Source organism: Hypanus sabinus, chromosome 15 (genome assembly GCF_030144855.1).
Source record: "Hypanus sabinus isolate sHypSab1 chromosome 15, sHypSab1.hap1, whole genome shotgun sequence".
NCBI classification, from domain to species: Eukaryota; Metazoa; Chordata; class Chondrichthyes; order Myliobatiformes; family Dasyatidae; genus Hypanus; species Hypanus sabinus.
In genome coordinates this window covers 51,126,043-51,146,820 of record NC_082720.1, presented here as the reverse complement: position 1 = coordinate 51,146,820, position 20,778 = coordinate 51,126,043, and the positions used below count along the sequence as shown (strand labels likewise).

General features: G+C 39.0%; 1 protein-coding gene across 1 annotated transcript in view; it reads right to left on the bottom strand.

Annotated features, from left to right (window-relative positions):
* The window catches only part of LOC132405520 (polypeptide N-acetylgalactosaminyltransferase 10-like), a 76,980-nt gene that overhangs the window by 43,599 nt on the left and 12,603 nt on the right, over positions 1 to 20,778 (bottom strand). Inside the window, exons 2-3 of the mRNA XM_059990395.1 lie at positions 15,727 to 15,832; positions 4,993 to 5,131 (exon numbers count right to left, since the gene is read on the bottom strand). Coding sequence (XP_059846378.1) covers positions 4,993 to 5,131; positions 15,727 to 15,832 — 245 coding nt within the window. The remainder of the gene's footprint in view (positions 1 to 4,992; positions 5,132 to 15,726; positions 15,833 to 20,778) is intronic.

Sequence of the window (20,778 nt, the reverse complement as noted above, 5' to 3'; positions counted from 1 at the left end):
ATACTTCTCAAAACCTCCCGCACATCCTCTTTCTTAATGTCTGTACACTCAAGTGTTTCAGTTCACTGCAAGCCATCCCCACAATTACCAAGGTCGCTTTCACTGGTAAATAATGGAGCAAAGTATTCATTAAGTACGCAAACACGAGAAAATCTGCAGATGCTGGAAATTCAAGCAACACAAACGAAATGCTGGTGGAACTCAGCAGGCCAGGCAGCATCTATAGGAAGAAGCACAGTCCTCTGGCTCTATGCACACATTTCCACTACTGCACCTGATTGGGCCTATTCTCACATGGCTCATCCTTTTGCTCCACATATGTGTAGAATACCTTGGGGTTTTCCTTAATCCTGCTCGCCAAGGCCCTATGGCCCCTTCTAGTTCTCCTATTTACATTCTTGATCTCCTTCCTGCACCCTTGTAATTTTCTAGAACTCTAAAAGTACCTAGTTTCTTGAACCTTTCATTTACTTTTCTTCTTAACTAGATTTTCTACATCCTTCGTACACCATGGTTATTTTACCCCACCGTACTTTCCCTCAATGGAACATACCTATGCAGAAAGCTATGCAGATTTTCCCTGAACATTTGCCACATTTCTGCTGTGCATTTCCCCGAGAACATCTGCTTCCAATTTATGTTCCCAAGTTCTTGCCTAATAGCACATTTTCCCCTACCCCGATTAAATGTTTTCCTAAATTGTCTGCTCCTTTCCCTCTCTAGCACCACGGTAAAGGCAAAAGAGTTGTGATCACTACCTCCAAATTTTTCTCCCACTGGGAGATCTGACACCTGACCAGGTTCATTTCACAATACCAGATCAAGTGAAGCCTCTCCTCGAGTTGGTATATCTACATATTCCGTCAGGAAACCTTCCTGAACACACCTAATAAACTCCACCCCATCTAAACCCTTTGCTCTAAGGAAATGCCAGTCAATATTAAGAAAGTTAAAATCATCCATCACAAAAACCCCTTTATTATTGCACCTCTTCAGAAACTGCCTCCCTATCTGCTTCTTCTTACAAGTAAGTCTGTGTTAGGCCCATGATAGTTCCACAACTGAGACCCAATCAGTGAATTACAAAATATTGTAACTTTCTTGCTTTTGCACTGTGCCTCTACAAGTCACCATAACATCTCTTCAGAAGATCCCATAACCAGAAGAATTACTGAAGTTCTTACAGTACTTTGAAAATAATGACCTTTGAACAAAATCAACTTAGGTTAAGAAAAACAAAATCATGTATGATTAATTTAATGGAGTGCTTTGAGGGATATCTTGTGGAGTATGTGAGGAGCAATTAGTGGATGGGGTGAAATTGCATTTTCTGTTGACTTTCAGTAAGGTCCCACATAACAGGCTTCGAAGTTAGTTTTGAACATATGGGAGTGATATACCTACATGGTTGAGAGTTGGTTAATAGTTAGAAAAAAAATGGGAAGAAGCAGTTCCTCGGGTTGGCAGACAGTAACTAGTGAGGTAGCCCATAATTAGTACTTTATTCTCATTATTAATTTCCTCATATTCCCAAGCCAGGGTGCTATCTTTCCTACGGATTTTCAAAATTTGCCTTTTAGCTCTGGCCGTTTTTAACTGAGATGCAAGCAGTTTGTTATTTTTATCTCCAAACACATTAAATTGGCTCTTTAGCTTAAGCAAGTAGCCTTCAATAGAATGACTTAATAATAAATTATATTGTGATTGAAATTTGATACTTTATTCTTAACTATTCACAATCAACCTTGATACCTAGTTAAAAAAAACAATAATACTAATTCCCACTTTTACTGTGACATAAAATTATGTGTGAAGACAAATGGTGCATGGAAGCAAAGATGATACAGATATGGAGGTACGTTCCCTGGTAGGGATGCTCCATTGCCCAGGATTGAAAGAAGGTGCAAAGTGACACAGACTCAGGCAGCTCTATCACAAGAAACAACCATCACCACCACAGAGGCATCATTAAAAGGCAGTACTTAAGGCGGCAACATCTGTTATTCAGGACCCTAACCATCTTCTCATTATTTCATGCCCTCTTCACACTGCTACCATTTGGGAGGAGGTACAAGAGCTTGAAGACCCACTCTCAACTTACTAGGAATAGCTTCTTCCCCTCCACCGTCAGGTTTCTGAACTCATGAACACTGCCTTGCACTATTTCTCTATTTTTGTAACTTACAGTATTTTTTATGACTTGCACTGTAACTGCTGCCAGAGAACAAGAAATATCACCGATATGTCCGTGATATTAAACCTGATTTTGATTCAAAGATCATTCTACTCCTTAAAGTCTGACAGCTGCTGCTTTCCAAAATTTTAACTGCTCATCATTGCTGTTCCATGCTGTCTGGACCCCAAGATCCAGACATCTAGTCTTCTCTACATGAACAAACAAGCTGGATGAACTCAGCAGGTCAGGCAGCATACGTTGAAAGGAGCAGTCAACGTTTCGGGTCGAGACCCTTCGTCAGGACTAAAGAAGGGGGCAGGGGCCCTATAAAGAAGGTGGGGGGGAGGGTGGAAAACCAATCAGAGGAAAGATCAAGGGGTGGGGGAGGGGAAACAGGGAGGTGATAGGCAGGAGAGGTGAAGAAGGAATCTAAGGGGAAAGCACTATGGGTAGTAGAAGAAGGCAGAGTCATGAGAGGTGATAGGCAGCCAGAAGAGGAGACAGAGTGAAGGTGGCATGGGAGAAGGGAGAGGGAGGGAATTACTGGAAGTTGGAGAATTCAACCAAGGGGCTGGAGACCACCCAGACGGTATATGAGATGTTGTCCTCCAACTGAAGTTTGGCCTCATCATGGCAGTAGAGGAGGCCATGTATGGACATATCCGAATGGGAATGTGGAGGAGAGTTGAAGTGAGTGGCAACCGGGAGATCCTGTCTGTTGTGGCAGACGGAGCGGAGGTGCTCGACGAAGCGGTCCCCCAATCTGCGTCGGGTCTCGTAGATGTAGAGGAGGCTGTACCGGGAGCACCGGATGCAATAGATGACCCCAACAGATTCACAAGTGAAGTGTTGCCTCACCTGTAAGGACTGTTTCCTTGTCGAGCACCTATGCTCCACCCACCACAACAGGAAACCGTTAGTCCTGACGAAGGGTCTCGACCCGAAACATTGACCGCTCCTTTCAACGGATGCTGCCCAACCTGCTGAGTTCATCCAGCTTGTTTGTACGTCTTGATTTGACCACAGCATCTGCAGTGCACTTTGTGTTTATCTACTCTTCTCTCTTCCTTGAAGATGGTCCTTAAAGCCTAATGACCAATCCGTGGCAAACTGCACAGGAATGACCAAAAAGCTGAGAGATGCCTGCCAAGTGTTTTCAGGCCCTTCATTGGAGGCTTGTTCTGATTTTGTACTTGACCATCAGCAGATTCAACAAGTGGAAAAAGAAACATCAAGCCTCCTCTATCATCAAATAGTCACAATTCATAAAACACACGAGGAGTCTAAGGCATGTGATGGCTTTCTTTTTCATCTTCATTCGTACTCATTGGTCAAACGCTTTCAGGCTGTATGATCCCTGGAGAAGATTCCATCTGCCAAGAAATACACTCAATCTGTTCCTGCTTCCACCAGATGGGAAACAGAAATTAGACATTAATCATGTATAAAAAAGGAAATTCTTTTTTTAAAAAAAGGAAAAGGGATTGAAAAGAAAGAGTTGGACAGAAAAAAAATTAAGTTAACATGAGATTAAAAAATTTGCTCTTATGAAAAACTTTGGTATGTTTTAAAATATTTAAGTACCAATTAAATATTATGTATGATTATATGAATTCTCTACTCTGTCAGCCTTTAGATCAATGTTCTGTCTGTGATACTAATATGATGTCAAAAAACAGTAATTTGGATGAAGCTGGATGTCATAACAGAAGAGTTCTGTACAATTGAAACATCACTTTCTCACTTACTCTCAGATTCTTCACTTAACTGCCCGCAACTGCAAAAAGAATATTATTAAGATAACGGCTATTAAATGAGATGCAAATAGCTCATTGAGACTAGAGGACATAATTTGCCTGAAATTACAAGAGTCTTTTAAAAGCATAAGTACAATTAAGTGATTAACAAGGTGTTAACAAGTTTTTTGGAAACTGCTTTGGCTTTATGTCTTTGAATCAGCAAAGTGCAGGTTCAGTAATTTTGAACAGCTTGCAATAATGATCAGCAGTCTCTGCTACACTGTAATGTTCTTCCAGCTTAAATTGTCCAAAAATATAGCCAAATTAGCATAATGATTGAGGAATCTTAAGTACTAATTATATTCTGTGCAAATTAATTTTCCGCAAACCTTTGTGCTAATTTTTAAAAAAAACAGTGGAAGTCAGTGAGACTCCATTAAACTAGTCGCATACTCAAAGGAAATCAATCAACATGGCAAGTTTCCGCGAATTGCATCTTAATTTTGGCTCTTAAAACTGGTGGACATTTAATAGAGAATGTTACTTTTTTTTTTCATTTACTAAAACACTATACAGCAACTGTATCGACCAAATAACTAAAAAACTTATAAAAGATGGTTATTTAAAAACTGGTTTGCTCAAATGGTGAACGGGACACAGGTTAAACATGCTTATTTTTGTGATTAATCCATTTTAATAGGTATATTAATATTGATACATAAAATATACCTATTTTTATTTAAATGCCATATAAAAGTTACATTTCCTGGTTCAGTAATGTCCAAGTGAGTTTGAAACAGAAAGTCAAGTTAAAAATAAACTTTAAACCATATTTTGTGGCCAGAGCATCAAAAGCATTTATCCAAGAGGTTCAAGACCACTTTGTAAATTATTCCTATGGAAGTACCAAGTGGTTATCTCCATTCTAGAATATCAGTGACTATCCATGCCAGGTAAGGTAAGGGTTGCAACAGGACTACAATGGTACAAAGGTCTCAGCAAAAGGATGAGGTTATGAAATTACAAACAACTGACAGCCAATTAACCAGCCTATTTCAGCCTAGTTGGGTTACTTACTTTGGATGGCGAATGTCAGGGAGACTCCGATTCAGGGAGATCTTATTACTCACATAGATATTGAAACCATTTTCACTATATGCTTTATCAGTTTGATCTTCATCGGACAATGGAACAGGTTTCCCTTGTTCTCCAAACCCTAATAGGATAGAGCAAAGGAAAAATACTAAATATCAAGTGCCTGGTGATGCATTTTTTGAAGTCAAAGAGGGCTAGGCATTCACGGGCACCAGCCTACCCACCATCAATAACATATGTTCAGAATGGTGCCAGAAAAGTGCCAGTAACATCATGAAGGAATCCATACGCCTTGTGCAATGACTGTTTGTTACTCTTCCATCAGGGAGGAAGCTACGTAGCATCCATGCCAGGATCACCAGACTCAAAAGCAGTTACATTCTCCAAGCAGCAAGACTGATCAACACCTCCACCCACTAACTCCACCACTAAATGTTTCCCCGTCAATCACTCTACGTCACTTTTTCTTTCCAATATTTTTATTAGGTTCTACATAGAAGAATACAGAGTAAAAGGAAGTGCATATTAAAGGTCAAAAAAAGATAAAAACTACCAGCTACCTTTTATCTGTTCATAATAACAATTACATTACCCCATATTCATATAAGTTAAGCAATAGTTATATTGAACTATACTAATTTAATACAAAAGAAAAAAGTCTAACCCCTACCAAGACCAAAGCTGTTCATTAAGGAGAAAAGAAGGTAAATACATTATTATATAATAAAAATTAATAATAGGCAACATCTGAGTTTAAACAACAAATTGAAGGTTTTGAAAATAATTCAGAAAAGGTCCCCACAATGTTTGAAAGTCTTGACGAGATTCAGAAATTGAACAACGAATCTTCTCTAAATCTAAACATGACATAATATCACATAACCACTGAGCATGAGTAGGAGGAAAAACATCTTTCCATTTAAACTGAAATGTCCTCCTAGCTATAAGAGAGCTAAAGGCCAAAATATGTAAATCAGATGCCTTCAGCTTAATATCTTGTCCTGCAACAATACCAAATAAGGCAGTCAGAGGGTTAGGCTTAAAATTGACTTTAAAAAGTAACGTCATTTTTTAAAATCAATGTATATAAGCTATCTTATGCTTTATATGTGTTTTCTCAGTATTACAATTGAGTTTTTTTTTGGTTCATTTGTGCTGTATCAGAACAACACTTATTTTGTTCTCCTTGCACTCGTCCTTCAAGAGGACCACTACCTTGTCATTGGGATTGCAGGCTAGTGTGCCTCAATGATCCAGACACCGTTGTTGGCTGGAGTCAGGGCTTTATGCTTTGGCTCATAGTAAGGTCACCCATGCCAAAAATGTCAAAGGGCAGAGGTCAGACTAAGAGTGGTCCACCATTCCTCCAGGTGACCTTTGCTGCTGCCCTAAACACCAATGGTGTAATGGGCAGTAAGTACTTACATTTCTGTACAGTAAATGACATTAAACAATCTTAAATGGAAAGGTGGGACACTAAAGAAAGTTAATGAACAAAGTTCTCAAGTCCATATCTCTCTGAGTATGGGTAAACAACTAGATAGGGTGGTGAGGATATATAGGATGCTAGTCTTCATTGGTTTAAACGTAAAATGTAAGAGCTGGGACATTTTGTTACAAGTATGGCTAGGCCATACTTGGAGCACTGTATGCAATTCTGGGCATTACACGATAGGAAAGATTTGACAGTGCTGGAGAGGGCATAATAACTAGGCTGTTACTTGGATTGGAGAACTTCAGTTATGAGGAGAGATTGGATGGGCTGGGCTTGCTTTCCCTGAAGCAAAGGTGACTGAATTGTGACATAAGAGAAGTATATAATGAGAAGGACAGATAGTCAAAATCTTTTATTTTCGTGGCAAGGGTATTGGAAAAAAGGCATTGGGTTAAGACAAAAAGGGATTTTAAAGAGACTCTGAGGGGTAAAATTTCTTCACGCACAGAGTGCTTGATATCTGGAATGTGCTGCCAGAAGTGGTGATGGAATGAGATACAATGACTATGTTTAAGAGGCATTTAGAGAGACATTTAACCAAGGAAGGCATTGAAGGATAATGCTGATGTGGACAAATGGGATTTGTATAGATGGGCAAAAAGGTCAGCATGGATGAAGTGGGCTGAAGGTCCCATTTCTGTGCTATACAATGACATGACTCAGTATTTAAATTTGCCTGGACTAAAGCTTCCGCTTAATAAGCATAGTCTACGATTTAACTGAGGTCTAACGTACTCCAAAAGTTGTTCATCATCAACTCATATACAGCCAATTTATTTTACTTTTGAAAAGGTTCTTTTGGTCACAATATAGCAATATCAATAGACAGACCATAGACAAGGGAATGACCTACATCCTTTCATCAACTGTAACAGTAGAACACATCCCCATGTTTACTGTCATTACTTACCTTGGCTAGTTCAATAACACCTCCCAAACTTACATTGTCTCCCACTAAGAATAAGAAATTCAGCAAACTAATGGAAAACCTATCCCTCTAATTTCCTCAGACAAGTTTTAATGGGGATAAATGTGGAATTATCATACATTTTTTGCTACTGTCTTCCCATTTTCAGTTTATGTTAAGAACTTCAAAAATACAAAGGATACAGGGTAAATGATAAACATTTCAAAAATTTAGTTTTAAAATCTCTCCATGAAAAATTACACAAAGAAATTTTGACATTGTTCTCTTATCCCTTTCACTTTTTAGAATACTTTTTTCACAAGACTAGACTCATTAAGTCATCAGATGAATCAAAATTCTTTAGAATTACCATAGAGCCATGTTTCCGAAACATATTTTATGCAATGGACCCTTACCATTAACCAAGGGGTCATGAACCCCAGGCTGGGAACCCTTCAACAGAGATATTCTAGATTTAGTGCACAAGATACATGGGATAAACATTTGCCAAGGTCTTACAGTTTTAACATATAGGTATTGCTTCAAAAAAAAACCTGCTGGAATTTAAAAAAAATGTTTAATTTAATGGATGAACCACAAATACAGGAAGTTCCAGAGATGATACAGGTAAAAATGACGCAATTCAGATTTCCCTCAAGGACATGGCTCTATTGAAGAGAATTTCATCCTGGAAAGAATGTCACTTGTTTAGAGTTTAACAAAAATGAATGATACAACCAAAAGCATCTCACTCTCCTGAAACATTTTACTACCACCACAACAGCTGGAAAGCACTTTCCTAATCACACCATGCATTTTAAAGAAAAACATGCTCTCTTTGGTAAGCTTTTTAGCTTGTTTTTTTTTAAACCCAGTTCCCTATCCTGCAGATGTGGTTTAAGGCTCAGATAAATCCTTGTACTTAATATTTTCAATTCTTTAAATGACTTCAGCACTAAAGATCATTACTTCTTTCTATTTATTCTCTCAAAACTCTGTATTGTGCTACAAATTACTTTTGAGGTTTCATTCTTCCCTTTGATATCAGCAAATGTAAATATACTAAAGGTTGCACACTGATTAGAAATGTGCAATTAAAGTAATATTGAATTTCATTATTTTTTTCTAATATATAATTTCAGTATCTAAATCATTTGGTTTATTTTAATTTTCTACAACAGGATGTGGTCAGCACTGTTATTTACTTTTGCTCCAGTAGTCTCCCAAAGGAAATGTTGATTCATCCAGTCATTGTAGTTGCTATCATTAATTCCTGTTGGGCAAATTGCCATGACAAGGTTATTGAACAAAAGAGATTCCTTAGCATGCCTAATGCGTTGTATTATAGAGCATTAAACAGATATTAGATTTATATGCATTTAGAATTTCTTAATACTATTTACACATCCCATTACACCTCTATTTCTCTATGTATTCATACAGTTCATTAAAAGGTCAAAAATTAATGCATGTGGAACATTCTTGTCATACCCCAAGTCACAATACTCAATCCCAATTCTGTTTCCTATATCTCAAAATCTACTTTCCCTCACCAAATCAATCTGAGGAACAAGTGTCAAAAATACCAATCATTTATTGGATTGAAACAGATCGCATCTAATGTTGGTCACCACTCATGCTTTGTGATCCCTACAATCTGACTAATAATTTGAGATCCTGTGGATCTGCAAGGTTAAGCAGGGGGTGAATAGCCTCAGGCAAAAGAATCTAAGGATCTCCTCCAGACCTTCATATTAACCTTTTAAATCTGACAAACAGAGATAATTAAACAGCTGAAAAAGATTTAGGGCATTTAGCTGATGTAGAATAAAATGTTAATTTTAATTCAATTTAAAACAAATCACAAACTTATATTCTTCATCCACATAGGCAGCTGAATTACACATGCCAACCATTGTCACCATAAGATCGAGGGGCTAGATATGAAGTGCTTCAGGCCACTAAGCTTAGGACATTGGGTAGCAAGTTCAGGGATAGAGTAGAGTCCAGCAACCCAGATGTCTCTGCATCCTGTCTCCAATACATTCTGTACTTCTATTCTGTAAGATGCCAGCACAAATATCAGCAAAACACTGGCCTGCAAGGAGCTTCACAATGCAATTTGTAGTTAAGCTGCCAGCCAAAGCCAAGTAAATCCATACCACCAACTCCCAAAGCTGCTCACTCAGGACTAAGAAATACTTACAACACACACAAAATGCTGGTAGAACACAGCAGGCCAGGCAGCATCTATAAGGAGCACTGTTGACGTTTCGGGCCGAGACCTTCGTCAGGACTAGACTAGGACTAGGACTAGTCCTGACGAAGGGTCTCGGCCCGAAACGTCGACAGTGCTTCTCCTTATAGATGCTGCCTGGCCTGCTGTGTTCCACCAGCATTTTGGGTGTGTTGTTTGAATTTCCAGCATCTGCAGATTTCCTCGTGTTTGCTAAGGAATACTTATTTCCTTACCTGCTCCTGCTGCTCAAAGAACTATTTGTTGAATAGTCAATTTAAAATTTGAAAAGTTTTTTCCATACATCTAGAAATCATACTTTAGACATAGCATTATATTTCTTGCAATTCATTAAAAATGCCTTGTCCTCACAGACTTTTGTACTGGAGATAGACATACAGACTTTTCTACAACACCACTCTATAATCACCACATGCACTTCGAAGTGGAACATGTTTTGCTAATGTCCAGGAGATGTACGGGCATTTTTCTCATATTGTTAAGATGTCTCTCCTTTGTTATTGGTGAATTTTGCTGTCGAATTATTGACTTATTTTAAACAATAATAAAAGATTATTGAGTCATTCTACATAGAACACAGAACATTGAGGTTTTAAGGTGCAACCCCTGACACAGCAGTTTACCTGTACCCTCTAGATATTTTGCTAAATTAACTATTGATTCAAATGACGACTGTTTTCTGACTCAATATGTCAATGAAGCAACTGGGGATAATGATATACTTAGATAGAGGGAATTAAATTAAAAGATACAAGTGCAGTACATTAATGCATAATTCATGACCAAACACACTGAGCATGCCTACCGCTCCTGCCTGCAGCCAGCATTTGCTGGATCATTTATTAGCAACACACATCAGCAGGTGACCAACACAAGTACAGTCTGCACTGCTTAAAGCTAACTTGCAACTTGTGAAAGGGGAGTTGTACTGAGGCAGGAACAGATGCCATAAAGATATGGAACAGTCCCAAGAGAAAATAGCTGACCATAGGAGCTTCTCTCAGCTGCAGCAGAGGATTTGAAAGGGCAAAAAAGTTTTTAAAAAATCAACACTGGTTAATATCAGTAACCTCAGTGATTTAATAATGGTGGAATCAGAAATTCACTGAACTGCAAAGAGTCTATGCATGTGGTCAATGTCCAGAAATATTTATAAGTGCATTCTGTGTGTCCAGCACAAGCCTCAGCCACAAGCCCATCACTCAGTAACTAAGCTAAACCTCATCAATATAGAATTTTATCTGGCATAAATGGTTCACATCCTCATTATACAAGCAGCACAGTTGTGTGTCTCAGTTCTGTATCTGGCAACAGTTCAGCTGTAATCTCATGACACCCAAACACATGACAACACTCAGTCACACATTCCTCTGTTTACCAGGACAAACAGAATACACAAACCAACTCACACGCATCTTCCAATGCACATGAAGATGATGCTGGCTGTTACAAAGAAGCCATTTCTGAGGGAGATCCCACTAACAAAGCCAAAACCATTATATTTCAACGTCCTCTTATGTAATTCTCTTTCTGATATGTCACTAACTCCCTCTAGAAACAAGCGCCATGCTTGACTATTTCAAACTGTTAAAAGTTAATCGTATTGATGGGTATCAAATCACATACGTGCCAAACTAGGTGAAAGCTGCAAATCACAAACACTACGAGAGCAGATTTAGTCTTGCGTTGGTTGTGGTCACCATAACCGATTTTAGGGTTCTTATTCTGGGTTTAATTAAATTTAAATTCTTCAGCAGCCTGCATCAACATTCCACATCTTTTATCATTAGCATGGCAAATTGTGAGTGACATAAACGTTACCGATCTTCAACTAGTTGTATACATACCTTTCTGGAAGGCTTTACTTTTGGAATGATTTACAACAGCAATATTGTAAAAGAAGTAAAAGTCCATGATGAACCAAACAATGCACTCTACTGGGGACTGAAGGGCTCCTCCAGAGTAGTTCTGGCAGTGAGACAACTTCCTCACATGCCAAAGAGCCACAGACGGCACAGTCCTTGCTGACAGCCACTCACACAGGGGTCACCAGTATTTTCATCCAGTAATGACAGGTCACTGGTGGCTGAAGTACATATGGCAAAGAGAGTGAATGCTCTGTAACTGGATTTGTGGCCTATATAACAGAAGCATTCCTTGCTTTTGTATGCCACTCCCCTACAATAAATAGATTTATTAGATTTCTTAATTACTTGCCAACTGAACCTGCATTCTGGCCTTTTGTGAATCATGTACAGAGACAACCAGGTCCTTCTGCAGCTTGGCAGTCTTAGTGCCCCTCACTTCCTTCCCCACTTTACACTCAATTTCTCAGATCTCTGCACACTCATTAATCCACATATAACACTGCTAAGTCTCCTTATGGCTACCTCCCAACTTGCTTTGCATCCCATTTTTGTGATAATAGATATCTTAAAAATCTTCAAAACCTTCATCTAAATCATTAATAATATATGTTTAATATTTGTGGACCCAGCACCATTACCTGCAACAGATGTCCCATTTATCCTTATTACATCACTCCTACTCTCCCCCTCTGTCATCTGCCTATCATCCTTCTCACCTGGATCCATCAATCATTAGCCAGTTCTAGCTCCATCCCTCTCCCACACCACCTTTTTATTCTCGCCAAGTCGTCGATTTTCCCTCCAAAATCCTGCTGAAGAGTTTCAACCCAAAATGTTAACTGTCTATTTCCCTCCACAGATGCCGCCTGACCCGCTGAGTTCCTCCATCTTCTTGTGTGTGGACTCATTTTTGTCTATGTTGTCTCCTGCTGGCCAGGGAATTTTCTAACCATGCTAAAAAGTTACCACTTCTGTCACAAGCTTTTGTTTTCTGCGTGGACTTTTGATGCAGCATCTCATCAAATGCTGCACATCTCTGTGCTTTTCCATCCCACCATCTAAATGGCTATAATATTGATCTGTAGTGGACATACTAACAGAATCACAGACTAAACTTTAATTCTTTGTTTGCCTTTTTGGGGTGGGGGGGGGACCAGAAGAGCTTCACCCCTCCATCATATTCTATTGTATTGTATTGTATATTCTATTACCATCTGAAGAGAAGTTTCAGGAAGCAACAAAATCATTGAGGTCATTAAGAGTGTTCTATATTTGCACTTGGACCAAAGAACCATCCTGCAATGTCTGTATGAACAAGCAAGGCAGGACATAACTTTTAAAAGTTAATAGTGAGATGAGTTGGCAAGCCTCCTATAACGTTACTTTAATAACAGAGGCTATTAAAGCTTAACAAATGTTTAATTTGAAATGAACCATTTACAATGAAAGCAAATATTTTTACAGAAATTGCTGCTTGTATTATTAAACCTGAAAGCAATGGCCAGTAGCTGCTACTAGAAAGCACATTTAACCATCTTGTCAGTAACATTTTAGTTTTTCCTTGGACGTACAGATTTAAAACACATAATTACTTCTAAACTGAGGAGCCAGTTAAAAGTCAGCTTTGGTGATTCTGGAGGCAGATGTAGGCAGGATATAATTTCTTCTCTCAGGGGCAACAGTGAACCAAATTCATTTTTACACCAGCAAATAGATTTATTAATATTACTGGGTCTAGCCCTCTTTTCCATTTTTTCTATAAGTTTAAAAAATTCACAACCAGACATTTATTTATTAATTACTGGCAACAACATAGTGTATTTTAAGTAGGTTTAAAAATAGCTTGCATGTGCTATTTTATCTTAAGAATTCAGACTAACTTAAAATTTTGACATTTCAACACAAATATTTAAAATCAAGGTTTATATGGAGCTTTCCAATTTAACCATGAACAATGAGTTATTATTTGATAAATTAAGCCATCAACCATATCACTTTTCAGTAATGAATAGGTTAGCAGATAATTAGGATTAGTTACTATGATTTTTTTTTAAACTTTATGTAGTTGAGCAAATTTTGGAAATATTACTTGAACCTATTGTGACTAATTTTAATATACAGTGAATTCCACTTAATTGGGCCATCATCTAATAGGGGTAGCTGCTTATGAGAGACAAATCTTAAAGAACAAAAACTAAGTGAGAAAATAGCCGGTATTCCTTTTAGTTATTTAAGGGACTATGCCGCTTAATGGGGCAGGAGATTGTTGCCGAACAGTTTCTGAATAGCGTCAGATGTGCACTTGTGTGGCTGTTAGACATGGCATCATGCTTAGAGCGAAAATTTTTTAATTAACATCAGCTATGTGTACTTGTATTTAAAAAGCAGGGATATTTGTCACTGATTGTTGGCAAGAAATAAGCAGGAATTAAATTCAGAACCGTTTTGCTCATTGCAGTTTCGAACATTCAGGCTTGGAGATGCCAGAAAAAGCCAGGAGTGAAAATGAAATGTTTTCGCTACTTGAACAAGTTAGGAACTAGGAATAATTTGAAAGTATCGACAATCATTTTGAATGTTATAATGAAAACGGGGATTTGGAGAACACAATTGTCGATAGCATTGTACGAAAGCAGTCCATTGTCTGCGCAGATTTTGTTCATTTACCATCAATCAAAAGATTGTGCCAACACACACTGGATGAAATCCTCTGTCAATAACTATTAGGAACTAATACACAGTTTTATAGCACTGTAGTAGTATTAATAGTGTTTTAAATCTGTTCTGCATTTTTAAATACATAAATTGTTATTCAGGTAAATGGTAACTTGTTTTTTTTTATATATATTTGAACTATTTCCATGAAACTTTGGCTAATTGGGTCAGCTCCTTAATTGGGCCAAAATGTACTGGTCCTGAGGTGTCCCAATTAACTGGAATTCACTGTACTGACTGCATCTGAATCCTTCAATATTCCCTTCATGCAAGTGTGGTCTTTCATGTTTATCATGTAGCCATGTTTAGATTTTTAAACTGTTAGTCCAAATCCCCAAACCTGATTTTAGTCCTAGTTTAGGACATCTTTTAGAATTCCTTTTCCAATACCTGTTGTGCTTCTACTTTTTCTAGCTTGCTTCCTTTCAAGCTGTGACGCCCAGCAATCTCATGATTTAATCCTAGCCCAATCACAGGACAAACACAAGAAAGTCTGCAGATGCTGGAAAGTCAAAGCAACACATAAAAAATGCTGCAGGAACTCAGCAGGTCAGGTAGTATTTATGGAAAACAGTAAGTGGTCGACATTTTGGGCAGAGATCCAATGAGGCCTCTACCACATTGGTGAGTATTGTGTTTGGTGCTCCTGACATGGCCTCCTCTACATTAGAGAGACCTGTCATGAATTGGGGGACCGCTTCATCAAGCACCTCTGCAACATCTGCCTCAAGTGTGACTTCCTGGTCACCAACCATTTTCATTCCCATTTTGACATGTCGATCAGTGGTCTCCTCTTATGCCAAGCTGAGGCAACTCTTAAGGTCCCCTCCACCTTTTTATTCAGACATCTTCCCCCTTCCCTTCCAGTCCTGAAGAAGCTCCGAAACATCGACTGCTTACTGTTTTCCATAAATGCTGCCTGGCCTGCTGAGTTCCTAATCGCAGGACAATTTACAACGCCCAATTAATCTACCAACCGGTACGTCTTTGGACACTGGGAGGAAATGGGAAGCAATCCACCTGGACACAGGGAGAACATACAAACTCCTTACAGGCAGCGGAGGGAATTGAACCTGGGTTGCTGGTACTGTAAAGCACTGTGCTGACCACTATGCTATCGCCCTTTCTATTTTCAAGATCAACAGTCAATAAACCTTGAAAGTTTAATCACTATAAAACCATCTGTTTGAATTCCTCGCTCCCTCACCATTCAATCTTCAATCTCCAACAGCAGGTCGTATTTTAAATCTATACCGTTTTCCTCCCATCACATTACTTTCATTTCCTTTCATCCCTGCCTTGCTCCTTAACTCCAAATTCTATCTGCTTTCAACTATTAGTCCTTTGTAACCTTACAATTCCTCTTTCCTTAATTCCCAGCTACCTTTTCCAATCGCTGTGAACAAAGCTGCGAGAACGCATTTAATTAAACACAAATGTTGCACTGTAACTGAATAATTTTCTTGGTACATACCTATTCTTGCTGCATCTGCGATGATTGCTTCATTGTCATGCCAGTCTTTCTTCCTTACCTCTTCACCAATGAAAATGGCTTTTTGTCTTGGCTTGATTGGTAACCCCTTATTAAAATGTAAAAGAAAAAGGTTAGTTCAGGGCAATATAATATTGATAGATGCATTCAGCTGGTAGGTTTAAATGTGCTCAGTTAGCAGTTTACAGATACCCAATATATATGACAAAACCCATAAGGAATCTAGCTAATTCTGGCATGAAACACATAATTCAATGAGCTGCTGCAAGATGAACACCCTGGTGATGCACAATGTCTGCAGTTTTCCCTTCTTTCCAGATTGTAAATATTTGTTGTTTTTACATTGTCAACAAATTGCAACTAGTTGGTCAAGCAACAAGAACTGGCCATCATATTTGCATTGTGTTAGGAAAATATTAAATTTGTGGCAATTATATCAAAAATAAAATTAGAAAAGCACAGTTGAATATTATATAACTCGGACACGCAGAAAAGGGTTAAGAAGTGGTTTCATACTGCATTACATTACATTGAATGGCCGAGCAGACATTGTGGGCTGAATGGCCTCATGGCCACTTCCTGCACCTTATTGTTATTAGTGTATTATTGTCACAAATCAATTCATTACAATTGAGGTAGCACATAGTAAAACAATGATAGAGTGCAAAACAAAGAGTTACAGTACAAAGTGTAGAGCAGTGCGGGTGGACAAAAGGTGCAAAGGTAGATTGTGAGGTCAAAAAATCCATTCGTATTGACTGGGAGGGGACCATTCAAGAGTCTCATAACAGCAGCATAGTTCACCAGCCTGGTGATATGAGCATTCAGGCTTTGTATCTGCTGCTTATGGGGAGGGGGGAGGGAGAGTGAATGCCTCTGGTGAATGTAAATGGTCACTCTGCTCTTCAGGAATGGTGGAAGACAGAAGAAAGGAAATTATAAGCCAGTTAGACTGACTGTAGTGGTTAGGAAGATGTTGGGAATCAACTACTAATGTTGACTAGGATGATTCTGGGAATGAAAGGGTTATCATATGATGAACCATATGATCATATGGTGGCTCTGGCTCTGTACTCACTGGAATTCAGGAGGATGAGAAGGGATCTCATTGAAACCTTTTGAAAGTTGAAAGGCCTAGACAGAGTAGATGTGGAATGGATGTTTCCCATGGTGGGAGAATCTAGGACAAGAGGCATAGCCTCAGGATAGAGAGGCGCCCTTTCAAAACAGAGATGCAGAGAAATTTCTTTACCCAAAGGGTGATGAATCTGTGGAATTTGTTGCTACATGCAGCTGTGGAGGCCAGATCGTTGGGTGTATTTAAGGTAGAGATTGATAGTTTCTTGACTGGACATGGCATCAAAGGTTATGGGGAGAAGGCAGGGAACTGGGATTGAGGAGTAGATTTTACAATAAAGAATCAGCCATGATTGAATGGCGCAGCAGACTTGATGAACCATATTTCTGCTCCCATGTCTTATGGTCTTATGTGGTTTCAGGGTACTTGGAGGCCATGATGAAATAGGGGAAAATTAAGGGGAAATCTTGTCTGAAAAATCTGCTAGAATTCTTTGAAATAACAAGCAGGACAGACAAAGGAGAATCTGTGGATGTTGTGTACTTGGATTTTCAAATGGCCTTTGACAAGGTGCCACACATGAGGCTGCTTAACAAGATAAGAGCCCTTGGTATTACAGGAAAGATAATAACATGGAGAAAGCAGTAGCTGGTTGGCAGGAGGCAGAGTGGGAATAAAGGGAGCCTTTCCTAGTTGACCATCTGTGACTAGTGGTGTTTAGCAACGCTTGTTGTTGAGACAGCTTCTTTTTATGTTGCATGTTAAAGATTTGGATGATGGAATGGATGACTTTGTGGTTAGGTTTGCAGATAATGCAAAGATAGGTGGAGGCTCAGATAGTGTTGAGGAAACAGGGAGGCTGCAGGATGATCTAGACAGATAAGAAGAACGAGTGTAGAAGCAGCAAGTGGAAACCAGTGTCAGGAAGGGTATGGTTACGCACTTTGAAAAGCACAGACCATTTTCTAAACAGGGAGAAAACTTGAGATGCAAATGAACTTGAGAGTCCTCAAGTGGGATTTCATAAAGGTTGAGTCAGTGGTGAGGAAGGTAAATGCAAATGTTAGCAGTAATTTTGAGAGTACTAGAATACAAAAGCAAGGATGTAATGCTGAGGCTTTACAAGGCACTGGTGAGGCCTCACACAGAATTATAAGCAGTTTTGGGCCCCTGATCCAAGAAACGATGTGCCAGTATTGGAGGGGGTTCAGAGGAGGGTCATGAGAATAAATTCAGGAATGAAAGGTTAGTCGAGTGAGGAATGATTGATGGCTCTGGGCCTTTACTAGTTGGAATTTAGAAGAATGAGAAGTGATCTCATTGAAACATATCAAATGTTGAAAGGCCTAGATAGATTGGATGTTGAGAGGATATTTCCTATGGTGGGGGAGTCTAGGACTGGAGGACACAGCCTCCGAATAGAGATTGGGGGAATTTCTTTAGCCAGAGTATGATGAATCTGTGGAATTCATTGCTACAGGCAGCTGTGGAAGCCAGGACATTGGGTGTGTTTAAGATGGATAAGTTCTTGATTGGTCAGGGCATGAAGGGATATGGGGAGAAGGCAGAATATTAGGGCTGAGAGGAAAATTGGATCAGCCATGATGAAATGGTGGAGAGAATCAATGAGCCACGTGGCCTAATTCTGCTCAAGTCTTATTATACTGTTTTTTTTACCCAAGGCAGCAAGAAATATAGACAGAGTCCATTGAGGGGTGGCTGGTTTTTGTGATGTGCTCTGCTGTATCCACAATTTCTTACCGTTGCGTGCAAAGCAGTTGCCATCCCAAGCTGTGATGCATCTGGAAAGGATGCTTTCTATGTGGACCAATAAAAATTGAGTGTCAAAAGGAACTGGCCAAATTTCTTTAGCCTCCTGAGGATCTAGAAGTGCTGGTGAGCTTTCTTGGTCATGGCATCAATGTGTTTCTACCAGGACAGGCTACTGGCGACGTTTATTCCCAGGTACTTGAATCGCTCGGCGCTCTCAACCTCAGTGCCATTGATGTAAACAAGAGCATGTGCACCTTGCCCCACCATAAAGTAAATTACCAGTGCCTTTGTTTTGCTGACATTGAGGGAAAGGTTGTTGTCATGGCACCATGTCATGAGGCTCTCTATCTACTTCCTGTATGCCAAATCATTATTTGGGATACTGTCTCCATTACCTGCATCACAGCAGAAATCCCTGGACTGGCAGTGGACTTTGAAGCAATCAAATGAAGGGTAAGATGTGATGTTGAGATATATCAATGATGATGCTGATGAAAAATACAAAGGAGGCTCAAAGGAGAGGGCTTCCAATTATTACCTGCAAGATCTCCACCAGTTCATTACTTATGACTTTGAAGATTTACATCACAACACTTTTGATATACATCTCTTCTCTTCATAATAAAAGTAGTCTCAGAGCTCAAGCCAACGGTCTATCTATAACATCATGTCCTGTCTCATTAGACCTTCCATGCATCTTAATTTGTTTCACTCATTCTTCCTGTAAAACTTGCACATTTCCCCAGAATCTTAGTAAAACGAATCATCCAAATCAACCCTTTCGCACCTCTTGGGGACTTTTCAACAAAAGTCCAGACCTATGGAATGTGGCATGTTCTTAGCCTGGAAAATACATAATTTGTCTTCACAGTCATTTTAGAAAATTTATGATCTATCAGTTTATGTGTAGAATTGTAATCTATTTCTTGGATGATTTCGTTATTTATCTACCCTTCACGCCAAAGCAAAATAACCCCGATGCACTGAAAGTGAGAATAAAATAATGAAGATTCAAAACGTGAAATCAAGCAATTTTAGCTCAAAATGGATCGAGAACTTGTATGCAGAAAGACTGACAACGAGAAATGTTATTAGTAATTTGTTTGGAAAATGTGAGGATGGGAAGCTGCAGGATACTTTCATGTTGCAGTCTTGGTCAGTGTAGATCACATCACTGCTTGCAGTTCATGTCATATGGTTTCCCCCAACTCAGCTGCTGATATATTGCTATACCAGGAGCTGGGGGAGTGGCTGCTGCAGGAGTGGTGAGAGTTGGCGAGGTTGGAGTTGAAGGTGATCACCAGCAGTAAAAGGAATAAGGACTAACATGCACGGAGAGGGACTGTTAAAAGATGGAAGCAGACCGCTAAAAACAATACAAATACAATTCAGAATGCAGGTACATAAATGCGAAGTGTGGTGGATAAGGTCAGGCAGCTGAAAATTCAAATTTCTATCTGGAATTGTGTTGTAATTGTCATTGCTAAAACAGAAAAGAGGAAACATAGTTACATAATATCTGATGATACACAAGGTGTTCGGAAAAGATAGGGAAATGGAAAAAGAGATAAGGCATTAATATTAAGAGAAATATTCCAGTGCTGAAAGTACAGGGTATCCTTGAAAAGTATAGAATCCATTTGCTTGACCTCAAAAATCAAAGACGGAGCTGTCACTCAACCAAAACTTCTTACAGCACTGAATAGTAAGAGAAAAATAGAGGAAAAAGTCTACAGGAAAGGACATAGAACTGCAAATGTGGTGACTGCATTAATTCAATAACTTGCATGTTGAATGATTTAATGTTGGTGTAGAAGGGCAAATGTTGAAGGAATGTTCAAAGCATTCTTAAGGAGAACTTCTTGATCAATAAGTTTTTAATCCAACAGAGAAGGAGGCATGCTGGATCTGGTTTGGGGGACTGCATTGGCCAAAAGCATAATGTGTCAATGACAGCAGTATTAATGCAATCATAAAGATTTAATTAAAGGTGTGCAGACGAAAGCAAGCTCCTTCACAGGTGAGTTCTGGGTTTATTCTGTCTCCCTTTTCCCGACCCCCAGATGGATTCAGGTTGAACTCAGATAATACTTGTTGCTAGTTCTCTCTTAAATGAGGCAAACACTAAAAGCAACACACCAGTGTTTATTTCCTTTAGAAAAAGCAAACTGTTGACGCTTTCT